The sequence below is a fragment of the Oncorhynchus masou genome, chromosome 25 (genome assembly GCF_036934945.1).
Source record: "Oncorhynchus masou masou isolate Uvic2021 chromosome 25, UVic_Omas_1.1, whole genome shotgun sequence".
NCBI classification, from domain to species: Eukaryota; Metazoa; Chordata; class Actinopteri; order Salmoniformes; family Salmonidae; genus Oncorhynchus; species Oncorhynchus masou.
In genome coordinates, this window is record NC_088236.1 from 31217876 (window position 1) to 31244382 (window position 26507).

The following is a 26507-nucleotide window of genomic DNA, read 5'->3' on the forward strand; positions in this document are numbered from 1 at the left end:
GCAGGGACACTTGAATCCGTTTTACCTCATTTCTAACAACAAGATGGAAAAAACACTACCTTTACTCCACACACAGAGCTGCATACAAAGCTCTCCCTCGCCCTCCATTTGGCAAATCTGACCATAATTCTTTCCTTTTGATTCCTGCTTACAAGCAAACACTAAAGCAGGAAGTACCAGTGACTCGCTCAATACGGAAGTGATCAGATGGTGAAGATGTTAAGCTACAGGACTGTTTTGCTACCACAGACTGGAATATGTTCCAGGACTCATCCGATGGCATTGAGGAGTATACCACATCAGTCACTGGCTTCATCAATAACTGCATTAATGACGTTGTCCACACAGTAACCGTACGCACAGTTGAAGTCAGAAGTTTACATACACCTTAGCCAAATACATTTACACTCCAATTTGCATACTGCCACAACAGATCCACAGATGACACAATCTCACTCCACACTACCCTTTCCTACCTGGACAAAAGGAACACCTATGTGAGAATGCTGTTCATTGACTTTAGCTCAGCGTTCAACACCATCGTGCTCACAAAGCTCATCACTAAGCTAAGGACCCTGGGACTAAACACCTCCCTCTGCAATTGGATCCTGGACTTCCTGACGGGCCACTCCCAGGTGGTAAGGGTAGGACAAAACACATCTGCCACGCTCATCCATAACACGGGTGCCCCTTGTGTGTGTCTGCTTAGTCCCCTCCTGTACTCCCTGTTCCATGACTGCTTGGCCAAGCACGACTCCAATATCATTAAGCGTGCCGACACTACAACTGTGGTATGCCTGATCACCGACAACGATGAGACAGCCTATAGGGAGGAGGTCAAAGTGTGGAAGTGTGGTGCCAGGACAACAACTTCTCCCTCAACGTGATCAAGACAAAGGAGGTGATTGTGGACTACAGGAAAAGGAGGGCCGAGCACCCCCACATTCCCCACAACGGGGTTGTAGTGGAGCTTCAAGTTCCTTGGTGTCCACATCACCAACAATGGTCCATACACACCAAGACAGTCGTGAATAGGGCACGCCCAAAGACTATTCCCCCTCAGGAGACTGAGAAGATTTGGCATGGGTCCTCCAGACCCTCAAAGTTATACTGCTGCACCATTGAGAGCATGGTAACTGCTACAGAGGGTAGTGTGTACGGCCCAGTACATCACTGGGGCCAAGCTTCCTGCCACCCAGGACCTCTTTACCTGGCTGTGTCAGATGAAAGCCCAAAAAATTGCCAAAGCCTCCAGCCACCCTAGTGTTAGGCTGTTTTCTCTGCTACCGCACGGCGCGCGGTACCAGAGCGCCACGTCTTGGTCCAAAAGGCTCCTAAACAACAGCTACTCCCAAGCCATAAAGCCGCTGAACAGCTAATCAAATGGCTACCCAGACTATTCTCATTGACCCCCCCCCCCCGACTTCTGCTACTCGCTGTTTATTATTCACTTTACCCGGACCTACATGCAGATCACCGACCATTCCGAATCCCACCGTACCTTCTCCACTATGCAATCTGGTTTCTGCGCTTGTCATGGGTGCACCTCAGTCACACTCAAGGTCCTATACGATATCTTAACCACCATTGATAAAAGATAGTTTTGTGCAACCGTCCTCATCGACTTGGCCAATGCTTTCGACTTGGCTTCTCAAATGACTGTTCTCCAACTACTTCTCAGACAGAGTTCAGTGTGTCAAATCGGAGGGCCTGTTGTCCGGACCTCTGGCAGTCTGTGGGTGCCATAGGGTTCAATTCTCGGGACGACTCTTTTCTCTGTATATATCAATGATGTCGCTCTTGCTGCTGGTGATTCTCTGATCCACCTCTACACAGACGACACCATAATGTATACATCTGGCCCTTCTTTGGCCACTGTGTTAACAAACCTCCAAACAAGCTTCAATGCCATACGACATTCCTTCTGTGGCCTCCAGCTGCTTCAAAATGCTAGTATGCTCATGCTGCTAAACATACCCTCGTAAAACTGACTATCCTACCAATCCTTGACCCGGCGATGTCATTTACAAAATAGCCTCCAACACTACTCAGAAAATCGGATGTAGTCTACCAGAGTGCCATCCATTTGTCACCAAAGCCCCATATACTATCCACCACTGTGACCTGTGTGCTCTCGTTGGTTGGCCCTCACTACATATTCGTTGCCAAACCCACTGGCTCCAGGTCATCTATAAGTCTTTGCTAGGTAAAGCTCCGCCTTATCTCTGGTCACCATAGCAGCACCCAACCGTAGCACGCGCTCCAGCAAGTATATTTCACTGGTCATCCCCAAAGCCAACACTTCCTTTGGCCACCTTTCCTCCCAGTTCTCTGCTGCCAATGACTGGAACGAACTGCAAAATTCTCTGAAGCTGGAGACATTTACCTCCCTCACTAGCTTTAAGCACCAGCTGTCAGAGCAGATCACAGATCACTGCACCTGTAAATAGCTCATCTGTAAATAGCCCATCCAATCGACCTCATCCCCATACTGTATTTTTTTAGCTTGCTCCTTTGCACCCCAGTATCTGTACTTGCACATTCATCTTCTGCACATCCTACCATTCCAGTGTTTAAATTGCTTTATTGTAATTACTTCTCCACCATTGCCTATTTATTGCATTACCTCTCTTATCCTACCTCATTTGCACATGCTGTATGTAGATTTTTCTATTGTATTATTGTATGTTTGTTTATTCCATGTGTAACTCTGTTGTATGTGTTGGACTGCTTTGCTTTATCTTGGCCAGGTCGCAGTTGAAAATGAGAACTTGTTCTTAACTGACCTACCTGGTTAAATAAAAGTGACATTTATTTAAAATGAATGTACATATTACCTTAACTAGCCTGTACCCCTGCACATTGACCCGGTACCCCTTGTATATAGCCACGTTATTTTATTGTTACTCTTTTATTTTGTACATATTGTTTCTTAACCAGCAATGCAGTTTTAAGAAAAATAAGAGCTAAGGTCTTGTAAGTAAGTGTTTCGCGGTATATTTGGCATAAATTTGATTTGAGAACTACTAATAGGATGTGAATTTCTTATTCAGATTAGTGAAACTTGATCCTGGCCCATATCTGCTTCTGCTTTGATCAGAACCCTCCAGCTCAGCCAGTGGCGGCTGTGTGCCAGCCAGATGCAGGCCAGCCCGGGAGGTGCTGAGCCTAGTGCAGCAGCCCAGCAGAGCATTCAACCAACCCCTCGGAGCATTAGCTCACCTTCTACTAGCCTGTAATCAGACACAAATACTACCCACATCTTACAGCGCTGTGCTGCAATAACACTGTAGAGCCACCAGTCCTTCAAAACACTATCTGCATCACCAACATAATACACAACTGTTTTTTGTCTTTGAACAATGTGAGATAATTCTAGCTAAAATACATGCTCAGTGTGTTTGGTTCCAGACAGTGCTTCTGCTGTACCCTGCCCTTTGGTGTTATTCTTTATGTAGGCAGAGCCAGCCCCCTCACTGTGTGAATGGTGTGTACATGAAAGAGACCAGTGTTGTATCACTCATGGATCACAGCAAGCCAGCACTGCCTCCTGGGTCACCAGAAACAAATAGTGTGCACAGCCAGCCACACAATCACTCATGGTGTGTCTCCATATGTTTGAATTAGCAGGCAAGAGGGAGAGAAATGGAGAGGCCCAGACAAAAGGGCTGTTTTGGAGCCGTTCCGGCTGCCCAATGTGTCAGCACAATGTGCCTCTAATAGTCGGATGATGGACTCACACTCTCCACCTTCTCCAGTCACAGTGCGGCTGCTACGCTACCTGCAGTTTTCCTCTGATTCTCATCTCTACTGCTGACTCACCAATGCTATGTGGAGCCTTCTTTTACCACAGTTTCATCCACCCCTCTGACTTAACACAGATTTCACAGCATTTCTTCCCAGCTAGCTCTGCCACTGTTGATCTGGGGTCATACAGTGTGTGTTTATATGACAGAGAGGACAGACGTTGCCAGGGTGGTGTGCTGCTATCAGGGTGAGGTAATGGACAAACTGAAGGAGGCCTGCTCTGTTCTGCACACAGTCAGCCACTACAGTATCAGCAGCTTTGACTCATCGAGGCTGACTGACCATGACTCAGGGCTAATTCACTCACTGTTACTGATATTTGTTGAAGCAAAGCACGTAATTTAGCCGTTTGGCTTGAGGGGAAACCAGTGTCACGAAACACATTTTTGTTGCTCCATATTAAGCTGGTCTCTTGTTGTGTTTATTGTATTCTCTTGCTGTCAGGTTAGCTGACAAGGCCGCTGGCCTCAGTGGGGACCTGTGCCACTCCGTCACAGGTCAATGCTGAAATCTTTCTCTCTCTAGGAGGCTTTGCCATTGTGTTCCTGGTGCGGACCCACCAGGGGGTCCGCTGTGCCCTGAAGAGAATGTACGTCAACAACGAGCACGACCTGCATATCTGCAAGCTAGAGATCCAGATAATGGTGAGAACCGGTTCTGGGCTGGAGTTCTGCTCACTCTGTCACCCAGTCTACCTTATAATAAACAGGGTTTCTCAGACAAATGGACTTCACAAAGGGGGCAAATCACTGTGCCACTGCTGTAGTGAAGCTGATGTAGAACCACATAGATAAAATGACACACATGAAATAATAGGATTATGTTTCTATTCTGGAAAAGGTGATATGGGAATGAGTTGCTGACTATGGAAGGAAAGACAAGACTAACTTAAACAAACATATATATATATATATAGATAGATAGATAGATAGATAGATAGATAGATAGATAGAGGGGGGGCAGAAGGGTGGGTAGTAACTGAGTCAGACATTCTTCACTCAGAGCCTGCTGCTGAATATGTTGATTTGGACGTCATGCAGATAAACTCCCCCAACCCCTTGCCTCAGTTCCCTAACTGGAGGCCATGCTGTAAGATAACCAGCCCCTGCAGCTACACCCTGGGGGGCATAATTGGTACAGGATGGCTATCATTATTGGGTCGTTCCACGAAATGGGTGCCTTTTGCCTCCCTTTGATCTTTTAAGTACACATTATGCACCAATATTGAATTTTAAAATGCCTGTCATATTAAATGAAGTGCACTATAATATAGACCACATTAAGAATTCAATACATCAGATTTTTTTTGTATGAATAATGGCTTGCTAAAGTGCCAAAATTCAGCATTTTGACATGTCCCTCCATCAACACTGTCACTTCTAGGAAGATTTCAACTCACTTAATCCCAAAATGTCTCCATGTTTCACAATTGTAAAGGCCTATTTATTTTTGCTGCTTTGACAGTCGTTTCTGAAGGTTATTATTGCTATTAATGTGATTGGTGATGCATTTATGTATGTCCCTCATTTTAAGGCCAACCCTGTTATGCAAACAATTTATTCCTTTCAAATAATGGACCATTATTTGACTCACAGCTGGTGACATTGTTTGGGGCCTTTTCCACCTTGAACAGAGTGGTGGAAAAGGAAGTAAGTCTCTTGTGTGTAATTCCTAATTTTATGAACACCATGTGGTCCCATTCTCTTCACCACATGAGGAGTAATGGCCGATCTTAAACCTAAACTGTCTTATTGTCAACCCTGTTAGAGGCCCAACGGTAACTTTATCCATTTGATATTATATGGGAGTTTATTTGTACAAGAGATACTTGATCAATGAGAACATTTGGGATTAATCTCAAACATGCTTTTAAATAATAGTTAAGCGGTTACATAAGTGTCCGTAACCGTTTTTGACAGTGTGGTACAACTGTAGATAAAATGCTCTTAGTTTCTAGGATTTTAATACCCGAGACTGGACAATCTGTTTTTCCGTAAACTCAACATATCCTCCATGCAATTGAAATGTTGAAAGAAGATATATTTTAAAGTGAATTTCTTAAACGTTTGCATGTCCAAAAGGCACCCATTTTGTGGAACAACCTTATTACTTCCAGCCTTTTGGCCTATCCTCATAGTCAGCAAGCAGAAGCAGAATACACTTGGGCAATCCAAAAAACAAACAAAGATCACCATTGTTATGGCAGCCTGTTTGGAACTTGAAAGCAAACCAGAGACCTATGAGGTTCTTTCTCTTCTTTGTAATATTAACCAATTGTGTGTGTGTGCATGTGCAGAGGGACCTTGTGGGCCACAGGAACATTGTGGGTTTCCTGGACTCCAGTATAACTGCAGTGGGATCAGGAGATGTCTGGGAGGTCCTCATCCTCATGGACTTCTGTCGTGGTAATTCTGCCCCTCTTTCCTTATCAATCACTTTCGTAGTTTCATTCGTGTACAAACATCATAGCATTACAGGAGCGTATCTACTTAGTTTCCAAACCCATTGTAAGCCCTCCCTGGTTTGTTACAGGCGGTCAGGTGGTGAACCTGATGAACCAGCGTCTGCAAACAGGCTTCACTGAGGCAGAAGTGCTGCAGATCTTCTGTGACACCTGCGAGGCCGTGGCCCGCCTCCACCAGTGCAAGACGCCAATCATCCATCGAGATCTCAAGGCACTAGCACTTGTCTTCACACACACACCCTCAGAGTCGACACCCTACACACTTGTCCTCTATCTGTTTGTCTTTAATACATGTCCTAGCTGCATATGTGTGTTGCAGCATGAGAAGTGAACCATGAAGTGTATAAATATGTTACACACCATTCAAAGAGCAACTCAGGAGTCACCTGTCTCAGGAGTCATCTGTGTGTCGATCTCCTCTGCAGGTGGAGAATATCCTGCTCCATGACCGGGGACACTACGTGCTGTGTGACTTTGGTAGCGCCACCAACCGCTTCCAGGACCCTCAGACAGAGGGCGTTCCACTGGTGGAGGAGGAAATCAAGAAGTGAGTGATTCTGAAGTGTTGAGCTTCACCTCAGCTGGAACACTGAACTCATGGGTGTGGTTTGATAGTTTTAGTCTAGTGAACCAACAAGTACAACAGGTTGGGATGTTGTGGATTTACTGTGCCCTTTGAAGTCCTTTGTAAATGAGTGTGCTCCCTTCCCATCTTAAGGTACACTACTCTGTCATACAGAGCCCCAGAGATGATCAACCTTTACAATGGCATGGTCATCACTACAAAGGCAGACATCTGGGTAAGTTGGCATACTGCTGAATCGATATGGGAGATTATGACTGGTTTCTCTCTACTAGAGTTATGTTGGCGTGATGCCAAGTACAGTGTAACTGACTTGCTGGGTTGCAAGTTTTTGAGGTAATACAAGGTGTGCTGATGTCCACTGTGCTGTCTCTACAGGCTATGGGCTGCCTACTGTATAAACTGTGCTACTTCACCCTGCCATTTGGGGAGAGCCAGGTGGCCATCTGTGACGGCAGCTTCACTATACCAGACAACTCCCGCTATTCTCCGGACATGCACTGCCTCATCAGTGAGTAGCCATCCTCCCTGTCAACTCCTACTGACTGGTCCATACATTTGTATGTAAGAGAGTTGTCTTTCTGGCTCTGTCTTTCTCTCTGTGCCCCTTCTCGATTACACAGTGCAAGTCCTTTAGTCCACAGAGAGAAATATGCAGTGCATTCAGAAAGTATTCAGACCCCTTGACTTTTTTCATGTTTTGTCGTTAGAGTATTTCTCCCCTCGTCAATCTACACACAATAGCCCATAATGACGAAGCAAAAACACATTTTTAGACATTTTTGCTAATTTATTCAAAATAAAATAACCTAAAATGTCACATTTACATAAGTATTCAGACCTTTACTCAGTACTTTGTTGAATCACCTTTGGCAGCGATTACAGCCTCAAGACTTCTTGGGTACAACGCTACAAGCCCGGCACACCTGTATGGGAGTTTCTCTCATTATTCTCAGCAGATCTTCTCAAGCTTTGTCATGTTGGATGGGGAGCGTCGCTGGGGAGCGTCGCTGCACAGCTATTTTCAGGTCTCTCCAGAGATGTTAGATTGGGTTCAAGTCCGGGCTCTGGCTGGGCCACTCAAGGACATTCAGAGACTTGTCCCAAAGCCACTCCTGCGTTGTCTTGACTGCGTGCTTAGGGTCGTTGTCCTGTTGGGGGTGAATCTTCGTCCCAGTCTGAGGTCCTCTGTACTTTGCTCCTTTCATCTTTCCCTCGATTCTGACTAGTCTCCCAGTCAGTATGTTGTCACCACCATACTTCACCGTAGGGATGGTGCCAGGTTTCTTCCAGATGTGACGCTTCGCATTCAGGCCAAAGTGTTCATTCTTTGTTTCATCAGACCAGAGAATCTTGTTTCTCATGGTCTGAGAGTCCTTTAGCTGCCTTTTGGCAAACTTTAAGCGGGCTGTAATGTGCCTTGTACTGAGTGGCGGCTTCTGTCTGGCCACTCTACCATAAAAGGCTTGATTGGTGGAGTGCTGCAGCGATGGTTGTCCTTCTGGAAGGTCATCCCATCTCCACGGAGGAACTCTGGAGCTCTGTCAGTGACCATTGGGTTCTTGGTCACCTTCCTGACCAAGGCCCTTCTCCTCCGATTGCTGAGATTGGCCGTGCGGCCAGCTCTAGGAAGAGTCTTGGTGGTTCCAAACATCTTCAATTTAAGGATGATGGAGGCCACTGTGTTCTTGGGGAGCTTCAATGCTGCAGAAATGTTTTGGTACCCTTCCCCAGGTCTGTGCCTCGATACAATCCTGTCTCGGAACTCATGGCTTGGTTTTTGCTTTGACATGCACTGACAACTGTGGGACCTTTATTTTGACAGGTGTGTGCCTTTCCAAACCATGTCGAATCAATTGAAGTTACTACATGTGGTCTCCAATCACGTTGTAGAAATATCTTAAGGATGATCAATGGAAACAAGATGCACCTAAGCTCAATTTCGCGTCACATAGCAAAGGGTCTGAAAACTAATGTAAATAAACTATTTCTGTTTTTATATTTAAATGTGCACATTTCTCTAAATCTGTTTTTGATTTGTCATTATTGGTTATTGTGAGTATATTTGGGGGGGTTATTTAAGCAATTAATCAAGGCTGTAACGTAATCAAATGTGGAAAAAGTCAAAGGGTCTGAATACTTTTCGAATGCACTGTGTCAGTATCATAATTACCAACCATGTTTTCTTCCATTCATCAGGATACATGCTGGAGCCTGACCCAGAGCTGAGACCAGATATCTACCAAGTGTCCCACTTCTCCTTCAGGCTGGCCGGGATAGAATGCCCCATCCGGAACGTACATGTAAGTCACCTCACCCTCAGTAACGACAACAGGACTAGAAAATCTCCCCGGAGACGAAGGTTACAACCAAATAATTCAGAGCGAAAATGTAGAGGAACTTAACATTATTTGAATTGTTACCTTGCCCTCCAAAATGCCAGATGTAATGTTAATTAATTTCAAATGTAATAAGATTCTACATTTTACTAAAGTTTTATTCATGTCTAATATTTTTGGAAAGCAACATAAGTCTAGTGAAAAATGCCAGAGGATGGGGGAACAAGGAGCTTTGTGGTTGTTGCCAGTTGGCTGCCCTCCATCCCCCAGGCCCCTTTGCTTTGCATTGAAGGAGCAATGTCAGCACTCAAATCATCTGACACAGCACATTTCAGACGTCATTCCCAGTGGACATTCAAGGCCGATTCATGGAATCTTTAACTGATCATGACATTGCTGCAGTCATGTCATGCAGAAGTTATAATGATAAAGGAAAACCATTACACTAGAAATCGGAGTGAAGCTGATTGATTAAAATTGAGTAGCATATATAAGCATACTACTGAAACTCTTCTCACCTTCACAGAACTCTCCTATTCCTACAAAACTCCCTGAACCAATCAGAGCCAGCGACGCTGTGGCCAAAAAGAGTCAATCCAAAGCCAGGTAAGTGAGGGGCATGAGAAACTGGGCTTTTTTATAGTTACAGATGTAAAGCTCCGGCAAAGGATAATCTGGCCTGCCCTTCCTCTCCCAGGCTCTCAGACCCTGTCCCCACAATGGAGACGTCCATCACGCCCCGTTCACGCCCCAAAGCTGGAGGGGCCCAGTCCATAGGCATACTGCCCATCCAGCCGGCCCTCACCCCACGCAAGAGACCCAACATGGCTGCAGGAGGGGCCCAGCCCATAGGTACGCATTAACTACCCTCTGTACCTGCTTTGTTTCTCAGTTAAAGCTTGAACCACAAGGACCTGATGATGTGGTGAGCAGAGAGGTGTGGCCTGCTAGCAGAGGAAGTCTCTTATCCTGTAACAAAACACTCACCAAGATAGACATCCTGTATTGAGCTTGATGTATTGAACTGTTCCAAGTGTTTGGCTGACATAACATGGCCTTGTGATCCCAGTGGTTCAATTTGTCCGTCCGGACAAGGCTTTAATAGTCTATTAATGAGCCATTGGAGCCCCTGTAGTCTCTCTGAGCCCCTCTGTCTATCTGCTTGTATAGAGACAGATAGTAGCTGCAAGCTTGTCTGTTTTAGTCAATTGTTATGTCACCCTTACAAGACAAGCATCTTTTCCCCTGTACTACAGGTGTTTTAGGCACCGCCCAGCCTGCAGTTGCTGTCCAATTAGTCCAGCAGGCCACACCCCCACTGGCTCAGACCGCCCCTTCGCAGCCCATGGCCACGCCCCAGCATCAGCAGGGTCTCTTCATGAAGCAGCAGGCTGCAGCCTTCTTCAGCCCACAGCAGCAGACCAACCAGGTGGGTATATTACCTTGTGTTTGGGCTTCTTAACATATCAGAGTATCTTTTTACCATTTGCCAAAAATATTATGTCATTTGTTTTTTATGTATCCGTTTATTGCCTTCTAACTTATGATATTTCTATGGAGGGCACTTTTAGCAGGACCTCTGAATGACCTTGTGGTTTTGAATGAAATTGAATCCAACTGAATAACTTTATTGACTTTCCAGGAACTCCCATCTGATCTGTTCATTAAAATACACTGACATGTCATGTTTAACAAAAATCCAACTGCAAAAATGTCAACTTTCATGAAGAACACAGGGAACAGAATACTATGCCTCCCATGCCGATCCTCCAGGGCTCTGTGGCTGTGTAGCCCAAAGCTAATCCTGTGGCTGCAGTTGCTCCCCTGCAAAAGCAGCCAGCTGGCCCTGCGGCAGACCTCCCCCCAATCAGCAGCACCCCCTCAGCTTGCAGCCACAGGACCTGCACTTGACTGACACTGAGCCCACAGTAACCCCCCTCCCCTCTGGCAGCCTGTTGGCTTGTGGGACAGGGAGGGCTGACAGACCCCTTCCCTCTGGCAGCCTGATGCCTTGTGGGACAGGAAGGGCTAACAGGCCCTTCCCCTCTGGCAGCCTGCTGCCTTGTGTGACAGGGAGGGATAACAGGCCCCTCCCCTCTGGCAGCCTGCTGGTCTGTAGGACAGGGAGGGCTAACAGGCCCCTCTCCTCTGGCAGCCTGCTGCCTTGTGGGACAGGGAGGGCTAACAGGCCCCTCTCCTCTGGCAGCCTGCTGCCTTGTGGGACAGGGAGGGCTAACAGGCCCCTCTCCTCTGGCAGCCTGCTGGTCTGTAGGACAGGGAGGGATAACAGGCCCGTCCCCTCTGGCAGCCTGCTGGTCTGTAGGACAGGGAGGGATAACAGGCCCGTCCCCTCTGGCAGCCTGATGCCTTGTGGGACAGGGAGGGATAACAGGCCCGTCCCCTCTGGCAGCCTGCTGCCTTGTGGGACAGGGAGGGAATTAACAGGCCCCTTAAATGTAAAATGTAAATGACTCCTCTCCTCTGGCAGCCTGCTGCCTTGTGGGACAGGGAGGGCTAACAGGCCCCTCTCCTCTGGCAGCCTGCTGGTCTGTAGGACAGGGAGGGATAACAGGCCCGTCCCCTCTGGCAGCCTGCTGGTCTGTAGGACAGGGAGATATAACAGGCCCGTCCCCTCTGGCAGCCTGATGCCTTGTGGGACAGGGAGGGATAACAGGCCCGTCCCCTCTGGCAGCCTGCTGCCTTGTGGGACAGGGGGACTAACAGGCCCCTCTCCTCTGACAGCCTGCTGCCTTGTGGGACAGGGAGGGCTAACAGGCCCCTCTCCTCTGGCAGCCTGCTGGTCTGTAGGACAGGGAGGGATAACAGGCCCGTCCCCTCTGGCAGCCTGCTGGTCTGTAGGACAGGGAGGGCTAACAGGCCCTGACTCTCTGTCTGGGGCCTTAGAATCTAGCTAATCATCTTACACTGAAGACAGCCATTTCATGCTTTGCATAGTGATCAAATATGATTCAGAAGCTGTCTAGCTGCTTTTCCTTTCACTGTAGTTATAATGTTTAAAGTTGTTATGAAACGTCTGTCACTGGAACCTGTCAACACTCAGTTCTGTCTCCTTTAGAATGTATTGTTCTAAATCCAATATGAATCAATAACATCCTGAAAACCATCCTTTGGTATTTTTCCACTAATTAACCATGTCTTTTCACTAACCAATAGAATAGCTAATCAACTTGAATCAGCCTGTAATTTTCTTCCTTCTCTCACTGATATTGATATTTGGTGTGATATTTTTCTTATCTCCATATTAAACCCGCTCTCTCCTCCCAGCATCTGGCTCCTGGACGTGGGCTCCACAAGGTTGGCACCCTGACACCCCCCTCCTCCCCAAAGATGCCCCCCGAGGCAGTCACAGACGCATCCTGAGTGACGTCACCCACAGTGCTGTGTTTGGGGTCCCAATCAGCAAGTCAACCCAGCTACTGCAGGCGGCTGCAGCCGAGGCCAGCCTCAACAAGTCCAAGTGAGCTGAATTAACCCATCTCAATGAACTGAGGAATCAACTGTCCATTCATTAGAGAGAGAGAACAAACAAACACACAGGCATTCATTCAGAGAACCCTTTAAACACTCCCTTTTATAGTTCAACACAGGAATAAACAGTCCTTTCAATTTACAAATAACTCTTTTTAATCACCCATATTTGTATGCATGTTTTATATTTGGCACATACTTGTTTGTACTTGAGATAAATGAGATGGATGGTTTCCACTGCAACCTTTTTGTGTTTTCCTGTGTGTGTTGTAGGTCAGCAAGCACCACCCCCTCTGGCTCCCCCTGCTCCTCCCAGCAGAGTGTGTACCAGCCAGGGGAGGGCGGTGCCCAGACAGCCCCCTCTGTACCCACTGGCAGCTGGAACCCTTTTGGTGATGACAACTTCTCCAAGCTCTCTGCAGAGGAGCTGCTCAACAAGGACTTTGCCAAGCTGGCCGAGAGTAAGACCACAAAGTCTGTGTATAGACATCTACAAGCGCAATGGATAGATGGTAGATAGGTAAATTATCAGAGGTGATGTTGTTTTCTAATTGTGTTTGTCTTTATGACAGCTACGACAGGGGAGAGGGCCAGCCTCTCCACAGAGAACCTCATCTCAGGGCTGCAGCCTGTCTCTGCTGCTGGGGCCACATGCACGGCTTTCCCAGGTAAGACCCCACGTGTTCACCTTCCTCTCTCTCCCTGTGTCATACAGACATCATTATCCCTCTCCCTCATCTCTACATATTTCCCATGTGGGGTCCTTGTGATTTTATCTGCCGGCTTCTTCTCTGTAAATCTTTATTTTGAAGGCAGATGTTTCTCCAGCTCTGTAGAATTCTTTCATAGAGATGTATCGGTCTGAGCTGTTAAGTGAACCTCTCCAACCTTACTATGAGACAATTTTCTGAGCCCAACCCAAACCCAATTACTGTTGTGTAATTTGTTCTCCTCAGTGCTGTTGTCCTCTTACATGTTGTTGACTTTCTATTAGATCAGTAACTGTCATAACCTGACCATCCCGTCTTCTCCAACATCCTTCCTCTCCCTATTCTCCTGCTTTCTCTCCTCCTTTCTCTCGTTCTCCCTGTGTAATGTTAAGCTGAGAGAACTGCTGACATCCTGGGTTTGGATGCAGGCTCAGCGATGTTGAGTGTCCCGGACCCCTTTAACGCCCTCTCCCTCTCTGACACCACAGGTAACACCCTTTCCCAGCATGCAACATTGTTGTGGAATGTGTTAGAAGGTTCCACTTCTCAGTCCTGCCAGGATCCATACTTTACCATTAATCCTCCATCCAGTGTGTTTCAATTCCTGCACATAGATGTTCCGGAGACCCTCATGTTGGTGGATTGTATTTGTCCTATATCTAATGTTTAAAGCCATTGTTTATAACATGAGTCTGGGGTGACATGCTTATTAGTCCTATTGTCCCTGTCCTGTTAGTGTCATTGATTCCCTTTCAGTTCCTATGACTAGAGACCTTAGCTGGATCACCTCACACTTGTGGACCCGTGCCTCTGACTACTGTTGCCTGGTTACCTGAAGGACACATTCTCCTTTGTTAATCAGATTGCTGTTCCTCTGGAGGTGCCTGCTTGAGAATGTCTCTGTCACTGAGAACATTGGGAAAGTTCAGCATCACGTCTGAGCTCTTATTTCAGTTGGTAGTTGATTGCTTTTCAAAATGGCTCTGGGGCAATACTCTGTCTTCAGTTTGTCTTAGCCCGGGCTAGGCTGTATTCCCTGTATGGCCCACATAATCGCTCCAATGACAGTCAGTGGTTGCCAGTGTTGTCAGTTAGTGGGGACTGAGGAGTTAAAAGGCTGCCTGCGGCTGTTACATAATCTGGGTGTGGTTAATCTTTTCTGTCCTCTCCCCACACACACAGTCTTCTACACAGGGCACAAACAGAGTGAGAACACTGAGGATTTACTGGCACACAGCACTGGTAGAGCCCACAACAGGAACTGCACCCCTGCTGTTGGGAAAGCACTGCACAGTGTCTACAGGAATTCATATAGCTACAGGCCAGATGTAAAGCCCTTTCAGAAGGGATGGCCATACTGTCTAGTCTAGTTATTCAATTCTCATATGAAATGTGAGAAAGCTATTGGAAAGTGAACCCGTTTCCTTACAGGTCAGTGCATGCTGCTGTTATATGGTGCCGCAAGAGCAGTACACCAGAGCCATACAGCTACACCGAACAAAAATATATAAACACAACATGCAACAATTTCAAAGATATACTGAGTTACAATTCATATAACTAATTAATTAGGCCCTAATCTATGGATTTCACATGACTGAGAATACAGATATGCATCTGTTGGTCACAGATAGGGCTGTTGCGGTGAGCGTATTACCGCCACACCGGCGGTCACGAGTCATGGCGGCAGTCAAATTCCATGTGACCGTTTAGTCACGGAAATGAGGCTGATGGTCATTAGTAGCCTACTAAACATGCTAACTGTCTGGTACTCAGCACTCTAGTGTCCCTCTAATCACTCTGACATCAATGAAAATGTATTTGAAAATCTAATCAAACATTTCATGAGAGCCCATGAGCTAATTTTGCGCAACATTTCTATGGGCTATGAAATTGCGGGAGAAAGCAGAGTGATGGCCTCTAATAATAAGACCTGGATCCCATCAGCTTTCTATAGGCTAGGCCTACTGTATTTTTTCCTCAACTTTCCTAATATTAGGCACATTGCTTATATTTACAACAGGAGTAATGCCTACCTGGCTGGAATTAAAATAAACCATGATGAAAAGCATCCTCCATTTGATATTTTAGTGCACAGATGACGTACAGTTGAAGTTGGAAGTTTCCATACATCTTAGCCAAATACATTTAAACTCCGTTTTTCACAATTCCTGACATTTAATCTTAGTAAAAATTCTATGTTTTAGGTCAGTTAGGATCACCACTTTATTTTAAGAATGTGAAATGTCAGAATAATACTAGATTTATTTCAGCTTTTATTTCTTTCATCACATTCCCAGTGGGTCAGACGTTTACATACACTCAATTACAATTAGTATTTCGTAGCATTGCCTTTTAAATTGTTTAACTTGGGTCAAATGTTTTGTGTAGCCTTCCACAAGCTTCCCACAATAAGTTGGGTGAATTTTGGCCCATTCCTCCTGACAGAGCTGGTGTAACTGAGTCAGGTGCGAGCAAGGAGGCCTACAAACATGTTTTTTCAGTTTTGCCCACACATTTTCTGTAGGTTTGAGGTCAGGGCTTTGTGATGGCCACTCCAATACCTTGACTTTGTTATCCTTAAGCCATTTTGCCACAACTTTGGAAGTATGCTTGGGGTCATTGTCCATTTGGAAGACCCATTTGCGACCAAGCTTTAACTTCCTGACTGATGTCTTGAGATGTTGCTTCAATATATCCACACAATTTTCCTGGCTCATGATGCCATCTATTTTGTGAAGTTCACCAGCCCTCCTGCAGCAAAGCACCCCCACAACATGATGCTGCCACCCCTGTGTTTCAAGGTTGGGATGTTGTTCTTCGGGCTTGCCAGCCTCCCCCTTTTTCCTCCAAACATAACGATGGTCATTATGGCCAAACAGTTTTATTTTTGTTTCATCAGACAAGAGGACATTTCTCCAAAAAGTACGGTCTTTGTCCTGCAGTTGCAAACCGTAGTCTGGCTTTTTTATGGCGGTTTTGGAGCAGTGGCTTCTTCCTTGCTGAGCAGTCTTTCAGGTTATGTCGATATAGGACTCGTTTTACTGTGGATATAGATACTTTTGTACCTGTTTCCTCCAGCATCTTCACAAGGTCTTTTGCTGTTGTTCTGGGAATTTTTTGCACCACAGTAGTTAATCTCTAGGAGATAGAATGTGTCTCCTTCCTCAGCGGTAATGATGCTTGCGTGGTCCCATGGTGTTTATACTTGCGTACTATTGTTTGTACAGATGAACGTGGTACCTTCGGCATTTGTAAATTGCTCCCAAGGATGAACCAGACCTTTTGGAGGTCGACAATATTTTCTCAGATCTTGGCTGATTTCTTTTGATTTTCCCATGATGTCAAGCAAAGATTGGTTTACTTTCGGCACCGACCGAGATGGCCGCCTCTCTTATATGCATTATTTTGTTTTTTATGTGATATTTCTTAAATTGTTACCCCAGAAAATATTAGGTGTTATTACATACAGTCGGGAGGAACTATTGGATATAAGAGCAATGTCAACTCACCAACATTACAACCAGGAATACGACTTTCTCAAAGTGGTTCCTCTGTTTGGTCCACCATCCAGGACAATGGATCGGATCCCAGCCGGCGACCCAAAACAACGGCGCCGCAGAAGGGGCAGACAGAGCGGTCTTCTGGTCAGGCTCCGTAGACGGGCATATTGCGCACCGCTCCCAAGCATACGACTCGCCAGTGTCCAGTCTCAACAAGGTAGACGAAATCCGAGCAAGGGTTGCCTTCCAGAGAGACAGCGGAGATTGTAACGTTCTTTGTTTCACGGAAACATACGTCATCAGAGTCGGTACAGCCACCCGGCTTCCTCACACATCGCGCCAACAGAAACAAATATCTCTCTGGTAAGAAGAAGGGCGGGAGTGTATGCCTTATGATTAACGGGACGTGGTGTGATTATAACAACATACAGGAACTCCAGTCCTTTTGTTCACCTGACCTAGAATTCCTTACAATCAAATGCCGACCGCATTATCTACCAAGAGAATTCTCTTCGATCATACTCAGTCATGTATATCTCGCCCCAATCAGACAGACAGCCCTGAAATAACTTAATTTGACTCTATGTAAACTGGAAACCACACATCCTGAGGCTGCATTTATTGTAGCTGGGGATTTTAACAAGGCTAATCTGAAAACAAGGCTCCCTAAATGTTATCAGCATATCGAATGCACGACCCGGGCTGGCAAAACCCTGGATCATTGTTATTCTAACTTTCACAATGCATATAAAGCCCTCCCCCGCCCTTCTTTTGAAAAATCTGTCCACTACTCTTTGTTGCTCCCAGCCTATTGACAGAAACTAAAACAGGAAGCGCCCATGCTCAGGTCTGTTCAACGCTGGTCCGAACACTCGGATTCCACGCTTCAAGATTGCTTCGATCAAGTGGACTGGGATATGTTCCGCATAGCGTTGGATAATAACATTGATGAATACGCTGATTTGGTGAGCGAGTTTATTAGCAAGTGCATTGGTGATGTTGTACCCACAGCGTCTATTAAAACATTCCCCAACCAGAAACCGTGGATTGATGGCAACATTCGCGCAAAACTGAAAGCTCGAACCACTGCTTTTAATCAGGGCAAGGTGACCGGAAACATAACCGAATACAAACAGTGTAGCTATTCCTTCCGCAAGGCAATCAAACAAGCTAAGCATCAGTATAGAGACAAAGTAGAGTGGCAATTCAACGGCTCAGACACGTGAGGTATGTGGCAGGGTCTACAGTCAATCACGGACTACAAAAGGAAAACCAGCCCCGTCGCGGACCACGATAAACTAAACGACTTCTTTGCTCACTTTGAGGACATCACAGTACCACTGACACGGCCCGCTACCAAAACCTGTGGGCTCTCCTTCACTGCAGCCAACGTGAGTTTAAACGTGTTAACCCTCGCAAGGCTGCCAGCCCAGACGGCATCCCCAGCCGCATCCTCGGAGCATGCGCAGATCAGCTGGCTGGTTTATGGACATTTTCAATAAATTCTTATCCCAATCTGTTGTTCCCACATGCTTCAAGAGGGCCACTATTGTTCCTGTTCCCAAGAAACCTGAGCTAAATGACTATCGCCCCGTAGCACTCACTTCCGTCATCATGAAGTGCTTTGAGAGACTGGGTCCTGGACTTCCTGACGGGTCACCCCCAGGTGGTGAGGGTAGGTAACATCTCCAACCCGCTGATCCTCAACACTGGGGCACCACAAGGGTGCGTTCTCAGCCCTATCCTACTCCCTGTTCACCCATGACTGCGTGGCCATCCACCCCTCCAACACAATCATCAAGTTTGCAGACGACACTACAGTGGTATTCTTGATTATTAACAACAACGAGACGGCCTACAAGGAGGTGGTGAGGGCCCTCAGAGTGTGGTGTCAGGAAAATAACCTCATACTCAATGTCAGCAATACAAAGGAGATGATTGTGGACTTCAGGAAAAAGCAGAGGGACCAGCCCCATATCCACATTAACGGGACAGTAGTGGAGAAGGTGGAAAGTTTTAAGTTCCTTGGCGTACTCATCACGGACAAACTGAAATGGTCTTCCCACACAGACAGCGTGGTGAAAAAGGCGCATCAGCGCCTCTTCAACCTCAGGAGGCTGAAGAAATTCGGCTTGTCACCAAAAACACTCAAACTTTTACAGATGCACAATCGAGAGCATCCTGACGGGCTGTATCACCGCCTGGTACGGCAACTGCTCCGCCCACAACCGTAAGGCTCTCCAGAGGGTAGTGAGGTCTGCACAATGCATCATCGGGGGCAAACTACCTGCCCTCCAGGACACCGACACCACCCGATGTCACAGGAAGGCCAAAAAGATCATCAAGGACAACATCCACCCGAGCCACTGCCTGTTCACCCCGCTATCATCCAGAAGGAGGGGTCAGTACAGGTGCATCAAATCTGGGACCGAGAGACTGAAAAACAGCTTCTATCAGACAGTTAAACAGCCATCACTAACGTTGAGTGGCTGCTGCCAACATATTGACTCATCTCTAGCCACTTTAATAATGACATTGATGTAATAAATCACTCATCACTAGCCACTTTAAACAATGCCATTTTATATACCCTACATTACTCATCTCATATGTATATACTGTACTCTATACCATCTACTGCATCTTGCCTATGCCGTTCGGCCATCGCTCATTCATATATTTTTATGTACATTTTCTTATTCATTCCTTTACACTTGTGTATGAGGTAGTTGTTGTGAAATTGTTAGGTTAGATTACTTGTTAGATATTACTGCATAGTCGGAACTAGAAGCACAGGCATTTCGCCTCACTCGCATTAACATCTGCTAACCATGTGTATGTTACAAAAATGTCTTATTTGATAGTTTGAAAGTAAGCCTTGAAATACAGTGGGGCAAAAAAAGTATTTAGTCAGCCACCAATTGTGCATGTTCTCCCACTTAAAAAGATGAGAGGCCTGTAATTTTCATCATAGGTACACTTCAACTATGACAGACAAAATAAGGAAAGAAAATTCCAGAAAATCACATTGTAGGGTTTTTAATGAATCTATTTGCAAATTATGGTGGAAAATAAGTATTTGGTCACCTACAAACAAGCAAGATTTCTGGCTCTCACAGACCTGTAACTGATTCTTTAAGAGGCTCCTCTGTCCTCCACTCGTTACATGTATTAATGGCACCTGTTTGAACTTTTTTTTCACCTTTATTGAACCAGGTAGGCTAGTTGAGAAAAAGTTCTCATTTGCAACTGCGACCTGGCCAAGATGAAGCATAGCAGTGTGAACAGACAACACAGAGTTACACATTGAGTAAACAATAAACAAGTCAATAACACAGTTGGAAAAAAAAGTCGATATACATTGTGTGCAAAAGGCATGAAGAGGTAGGCAAATAATTACAATTTTGCAGATTAACACTGGAGTGATAAATGATCAGATGGTCATGTACAGGTAGAGATAATGGTGTGCAAAAGAGCAGAAAAGTAAATAAATAAAAACAGAATGGGGATGAGGTAGGTAAATTGGGTGGGCTATTTACGAATAGACTATGTACAGCTGCAGCGATCGGTTAGCTGCTCAGATGTTTGAAGTTGGTGAGGGAGATAAAAGTCTCCAACTTCAGCGATTTTTGCAATTCGTTCCAGTCACAGGCAGCAGAGAACTGGAACGAAAGGCGGCCAAATGAGGTGTTGGCTTTAGGGATGATCAGTGAGATACACCTGCTGGAGCGCATGCTATGGTTGGGTGTTGCCATCGTGACCAGTGAACTGAGATAAGGCGGAGCTTTACCTAGCATGGACTTATAGATGACCTGGAACCAGTGGGTCTGGCGACGAATATGTAGCGAGGGCCAGCCGACTAGAGCATACAGGTCGCAGTGGTGGGTGGTATAAGGTGCTTTAGTGACAAAACGGATGGCACTGTGATAAACTGCATCCAGTTTGCTGAGTAGAGTGTTGGAAGCTATTTTGTAGATGACGTCGTCGAGGATCAGTAGGATAGTCAGTTTTACTAGGGTAAGTTTGGCGGCGTGAGTGAAGGAGGCTTTGTTGCGGAATAGAAAGCCGACTCTAGATATGATTTTCGATTGGAGATGTTTGATATGAGTCTGGAAGGAGAGTTTACAGTCCAGCCAGACACCTATGTACTTATAGATGTCCACATATTCAAGGTCGGAACCATCCAGGGTGGTGATACGAGTCAGGGTGCAGGCAGCAAACGGTTGAAAAGCATGCATTTGGTTTTACTAGCGTTTAAGAGCAGTAGGAGGCCACGGAAGGAGTGTTGTATGGCATTGAAGCTCGTTTGTAGGTTAGATAGCACAGTGTCCAAGGACGGGCCGGAAGTATATAGAATGGTGTCGTCTGCGTAGAGGTGGATCAGGGAATCGCCCGCAGCAAGAGCAACATCATTGATATATACAGAGAAAAGAGTCGGCCCGAGAATTGAACCCTGTGGCACCCCCATAGAGACTGCTAGAGGACCGGACAGCATGCCCTCTGATTTGACACACTGAACTCTGTCTGCAAAGTAGTTGGTGAACCAGGCAAGGCAGTCATCAGAAAAACCGAGGCTACTGAGTCTGCCGATAAGAATATGGTGATTGACAGAGTCGAAAGCCTTGGCAAGGTCGATGAAGACGGCTGCACAGTACTGTCTTTTATCGATGGCCGTTATGATATCGTTTAGTACCTTGAGCGTGGCTGAGGTGCACCAGTAACCGGCTCGGAAACCAGATTGCACAGCGGAGAAGGTACGGTGTGATTCGAGATGGTCGGTGACCTGTTTGTTGACTTGGCTTTCGAAGACCTTAGATAGGCAGTTGCAGGATGGATATAGGTCTGTAACAGTTTGGGTTCAGGGTGTCTCCCCCTTTGAAGAGGGGGATGACTGCAGCAGCTTTCCAATCCTTGGGGATCTCAGATGTTATGAAAGAGAGGTTGAACAGGCTGGTAATAGGGGTTGCGACAATGGCGGCGGATAGTTTCAGAAATAGAGGGTCCAGATTGTCAAGCCCAGCTGATTTGTACGGGTCCAGGTTTTGCAGCTCTTTCAGAACATCTGCTATCTGGATTTGGGTAAAGGAGAACCTGGAGAGGTTTGGGCGAGTAACTGCGGGGGGGCGGATCTGTTGGCCGAGGTTGGAGTAGCCAGGTGGAAGGCATGGCCAGCCGTTGAGAAATGCTTGTTGACGTTTTCAATGATCATGGATTTATTGGAGGTGACCGTGTTACCTAGCCTCAGTGCAGTGGGCAGCTGGGAGGAGGTGCTCTTGTTCTCCATGGACTTCACAGTGTCCCAGAACTTTTTGGAGTTGGAGCTACAGGATGCAAATTTCTGCCTGAAGAAGCTGGCCTTAGCTTTCCTGACTGACTGCGTGTATTGGTTCCTGACTTCCCTGAACAGTTGCATATCGCGGGGACTATTCAATGCTATTGCAGTCCGCCACAGGATGTTTTTGTGCTGGTCGAGGGCAGTCAGGTCTGGAGTGAACCATGGGCTATATCTATTCTTAGTTCTGCATTTTTTGAACGGAGCATGCTTATCTAAAATGGTGAGGAAGTTACTTTTAAAGAATGACCAGGCATCCTCAACTGACGGGATGTCAATGTCCTTCCAGCATACCCGGGCCAGGTCGATTAGAAAGGCCTGCTCACAGAAGTGTTTTAGGGAGCGTTTGACAGTGATGAGGGGTGGTTATCAGTATAAAAGACACCTGTCCACAACCTCAAACAGTTACACTCCGAACTCCACTATGGCCAAGACCAAAGAGCTGTCAAAGGACACCAGAAACAAAATTGTAGACCTGCACCAGGCTGGGAAGACTGAATCTGCAATAGGTAAGCAGCTTGGTTTGAAGAAATCAACTGTGGGAGCAATTATTAGGAAATGGAAGACATACAAGACCACTGATAATCTCCCTCGATCTGGGGCTCCACTCAAGATCTCATCCCGTGGGGTCAAAATGATCACAAGTGATGATCATTTTGAACAGTGAGCAAAAATCCCAGAACCACACGGGGGGACCTAGTGAATGACCTGCAGAGAGCTGGGACCAAAGTAACAAAGCCTACCATCAGTAACACACTACGCCGCCAGGGACTCGAATCCTGCAGTGCCAGACGTGTCCCCCTGCTTAAGCCAGTACATGTCCAGGCCCGTCTGAAGTTTGCTGGAGAGCATTTGGATGATCCAGAAGAAGATTGGGAGAATGTCATATGGTCAGATGAAACCAAAATAGAACTTTGGAGTTACATTGCGTTGTTTAAGTGTTCCCTTTATTTTTTTTGAGCAGTGTACTACTATAGTGTAATATAATAAACACACTTAAATACTTGCCTTTGGTAATTAATATGGTAAAATCTGGAAAGTATAATTTTGAAAACAAAACATTAATTATTTCAGTGAAATACGGAACTGTTCCGTATTTTATCGAACGGGTGGCAACCCTAAGTCTAAATTTTGCTGTTACATTGCACAACCTTCAATGTTATGTCATAATTATGTCAAATTCTGGCAAATTAATTACGGTCTTCACACAGTTCACAACGAGCCAGGCAGCCTAAACTGCTGCATATTCCCTGACTCTGCTTGCACTGAACGCAAGAGAAGTGACACAATTTCCCTAGTTAATATTGCCTGCTTACATGAATGACTTAACTTCATATGCAGGTTTAAAAAATATATATACTTGTGTATTGATTTTAAGGCATTGATGTTTATGGTTAGGTACATTGGTGTAATGATTGCGCTTTTTTTCACAAATGCGCTTTTGTTAAATCATCACCCGTTTGGCGAAGTTGAAGTGGGCTGTGATTCGATGATAAATTAACATATATGCAATGCGGAACAAGCTAGTTAACCTAGTAATATCATCAACCATGTGTAGTTAACTAGTGATTATGTTAAGATTGTTTTTTATAAGATAAGTTTAATGGTAGCTAGCAACTTACCTTGGCTCCTTGCAGCCACAAGGTCCTTTTGATGCTGCACTCGCGTAACAGGTGATCAGCCTGCCACGCAGTCTCCTCGTGGATTTCAATGTAATCGGCGTCCAAAGAGGCCGATTACCGATTTGTTATGAAAACTTAATCGTCCCTAATTAATCGGCCATGCCGATTTTAATAGGTCGACCTCTAGTGTGAACACTATTTGCTTCATGCAGCACAACACATCTCCTTCCCATAGAGTTGATCAGGCTGTTGATTGTGGCCTGTGGAATGTTGTCCCACTCCTCTTCAATGGCTGTGCGAAGTTCCTAGATATTGGCGGGACCTGGAACATGCTGCTGTACATGTCGATCCAGAGCATCCCAAACATACTCAATGGTTGACATGTCTAGTGAATATGCAGACCATGGAAGAACTGGGACTTTTTCAGCTTCCAGGAATTGTGTACAGATCCATGCGACATGGGGCCGTGCATTATCATGCTTAAACATGAGGTGATGGTGGTGGATAAATGGAATGATATCTCTGTGTATTCAAATTGCCATCGATAAAATGCAATTGTGTTCGTTGTACGTAGCTTATGCCTGCCCATACCATAATCCCGCCACCATCTGCCCGGTACAGTTGAAACCGTGATTAATCCGTGAGGAGCACACTTCTCCAGTGTGAAAGTGGCCATTTGAAGGTGAGCATTTGCCCACTGAAGTTGGTTATGACACCGATCTGCAGTCAGGTCAAAACCCTGGTGAGGAAGATAAGCATGCTGATTAGCTTCCCTGAGACCCGTTTCTGACAGTTTGTGCAGAAATTCTTCAGTTGTGAAAACCCACAGTTGTAGTTAACTAGTGATTATGTGAAGATTGATTGTTTTTTTATAAGATAAGTTTAATGGTAGCTAGCAACTTGCCTTGGCTCCTTGCAGCCACAAGGTCCTTTTGATGCTGCACTCGCGTAACAGATGGTCAGCCTGTGGCTGGTTTCAGTCGATCCCGCAGGGGAAGATGCTGGATGTGGAGATCCTGGGCTGGCGTAATTATACGTGGTCTGTGGTTCTGAGGATGGTTGGCGGTACTGCTAATTTCCCTAAAACAACATTGGCGGTATGGTAGAGAAATGAACATGCAACAGCTCTGGTGGACATTCCTGCAGTCAGTTGTGGCATTGTGCTGTGTGACCTTTTATTGTCCCCAGCAGAAGGTGCACCTGTGTAATGATCATGATGTTTAATCAGCTTCTTGATATGCCACACCTGTCAGGTGGCTGGATTATCTTGGCAATGGAAAAATACTCATTTACAGGGATGTAAACTATTGTGTGCACAACATTGGAGAGAAATTAGCTTTTTGTGCATATGAAACATTTGATCTTTAATTTCAGCTCATGAAACATGGGACCAACACTTTACATGTTGCATTTATATTTTTGCTCAGCATAAATAAAGCTCTGGAGTTCAGACTTTGTGTCATAGCAGTTTATCATTGACCTGTGACCTATGACCTCTATCCCTTTAGTAAAGAGGGCAAATGGGCAGCTGTGCTGTGTCATATTCTGAGCCCCCTGCCCCTGTCCCAGGTCCTCTGCCCCCCTGTCTCTCCATAGCAGCCAGTGACCTGTAAGTATGTATGGAGTTTAGGTTTTGACCCAGAAGATACTTACTCACATGCATGCACCTGGTTTGCACTGTTTGGATGCACTAACCTGCTGGAGAGGCACATCCTGAAGGCAGTCCTCCTGATCTGTCTGTGGCACGGAGCTGGGACACCCAGCAACGTTACTTATTAACAAGGATATGCTGTCAGTCAGGTGTCTAACAGTGCTGACTGATCCAACACTTGTTCAGTGATGAAAGTGGAGAAGAGATGTGTAAAGACGGTCAGTGATGTAGGCCTAGTCTGTGGAATGGTACTATGGTAGCTAACCTTTTTTGTTGAGTGAGGCTGAAATTTTGCTCTTTAGTCCGTCAACTAATGAGCCAATAAAGATGAAATACTGACTAGCTGCTGTGTGTTTGTATTCGTCTCTACGTCGTTGGTTGGTGGGATGGAATGATGTTGGTGATTTAAGGCTAGCAGTCCTTTTGAAGGCATGCTGTTTTTCTCCAATACTTGTTTGACATGAATGGTATTACCCGCCTGAAATTAACATGTCCTCTACTCAAGCATGGTCTGTGCACTCTGTCATCACCCAAGGATTGATTTGAGTTTTTCCTAACCTTCGAATGTGCCTGCTGAAGGAGTAAAGGAAAAGGCCGGTGTCTTCATATCATTCCTCATGGCAAAATACCCAGCCAATAGAATGACTTTGCAAACGTTACCAACTAATTCTCACCTTGATAGTATAACGATCATGTTCTCATTTGTACTTAGATGAGCCTAGTGTATGTACAGTGCATTCGGAAATTTTTCAGCCCCCTTCACTTTTTCCACATTTTGTTATGTTACAGCCTTATTCTAAAATGGATTAAATAAAACATTTTCCTCATCAATCTTCACACAATATCCCATAATGACACAGTGAAAACAGGTTTTTAGAAAATTGTGCTAATTTATATATATATATATAAAAAGAGGTATTCAGACCCCTTTGCTATGAGACTCAAAATTGAGCTTAGGTGCATCCCGTTTCCATTGATCGTCCTTGAGATGTTTCTACAACTTGATT

At 45.7% G+C, this 26507-nt stretch overlaps 1 protein-coding gene across 1 annotated transcript in view; it reads left to right on the plus strand.

Moving 5' to 3' along the window:
- The window catches only part of LOC135514110 (AP2-associated protein kinase 1-like), a 58332-nt gene that overhangs the window by 15749 nt on the left and 16076 nt on the right, over window positions 1–26507 (plus strand). The window contains 15 exon segments of the mRNA XM_064937327.1: window positions 4333–4451; window positions 6104–6212; window positions 6340–6482; window positions 6697–6818; window positions 6990–7071; window positions 7233–7365; window positions 9054–9157; window positions 9720–9799; window positions 9891–10045; window positions 10450–10622; window positions 12479–12559; window positions 12562–12671; window positions 12956–13143; window positions 13255–13350; window positions 13785–13880. Of these exon segments, the coding sequence (XP_064793399.1) occupies window positions 4333–4451; window positions 6104–6212; window positions 6340–6482; window positions 6697–6818; window positions 6990–7071; window positions 7233–7365; window positions 9054–9157; window positions 9720–9799; window positions 9891–10045; window positions 10450–10622; window positions 12479–12559; window positions 12562–12671; window positions 12956–13143; window positions 13255–13350; window positions 13785–13880 (1791 nt within the window).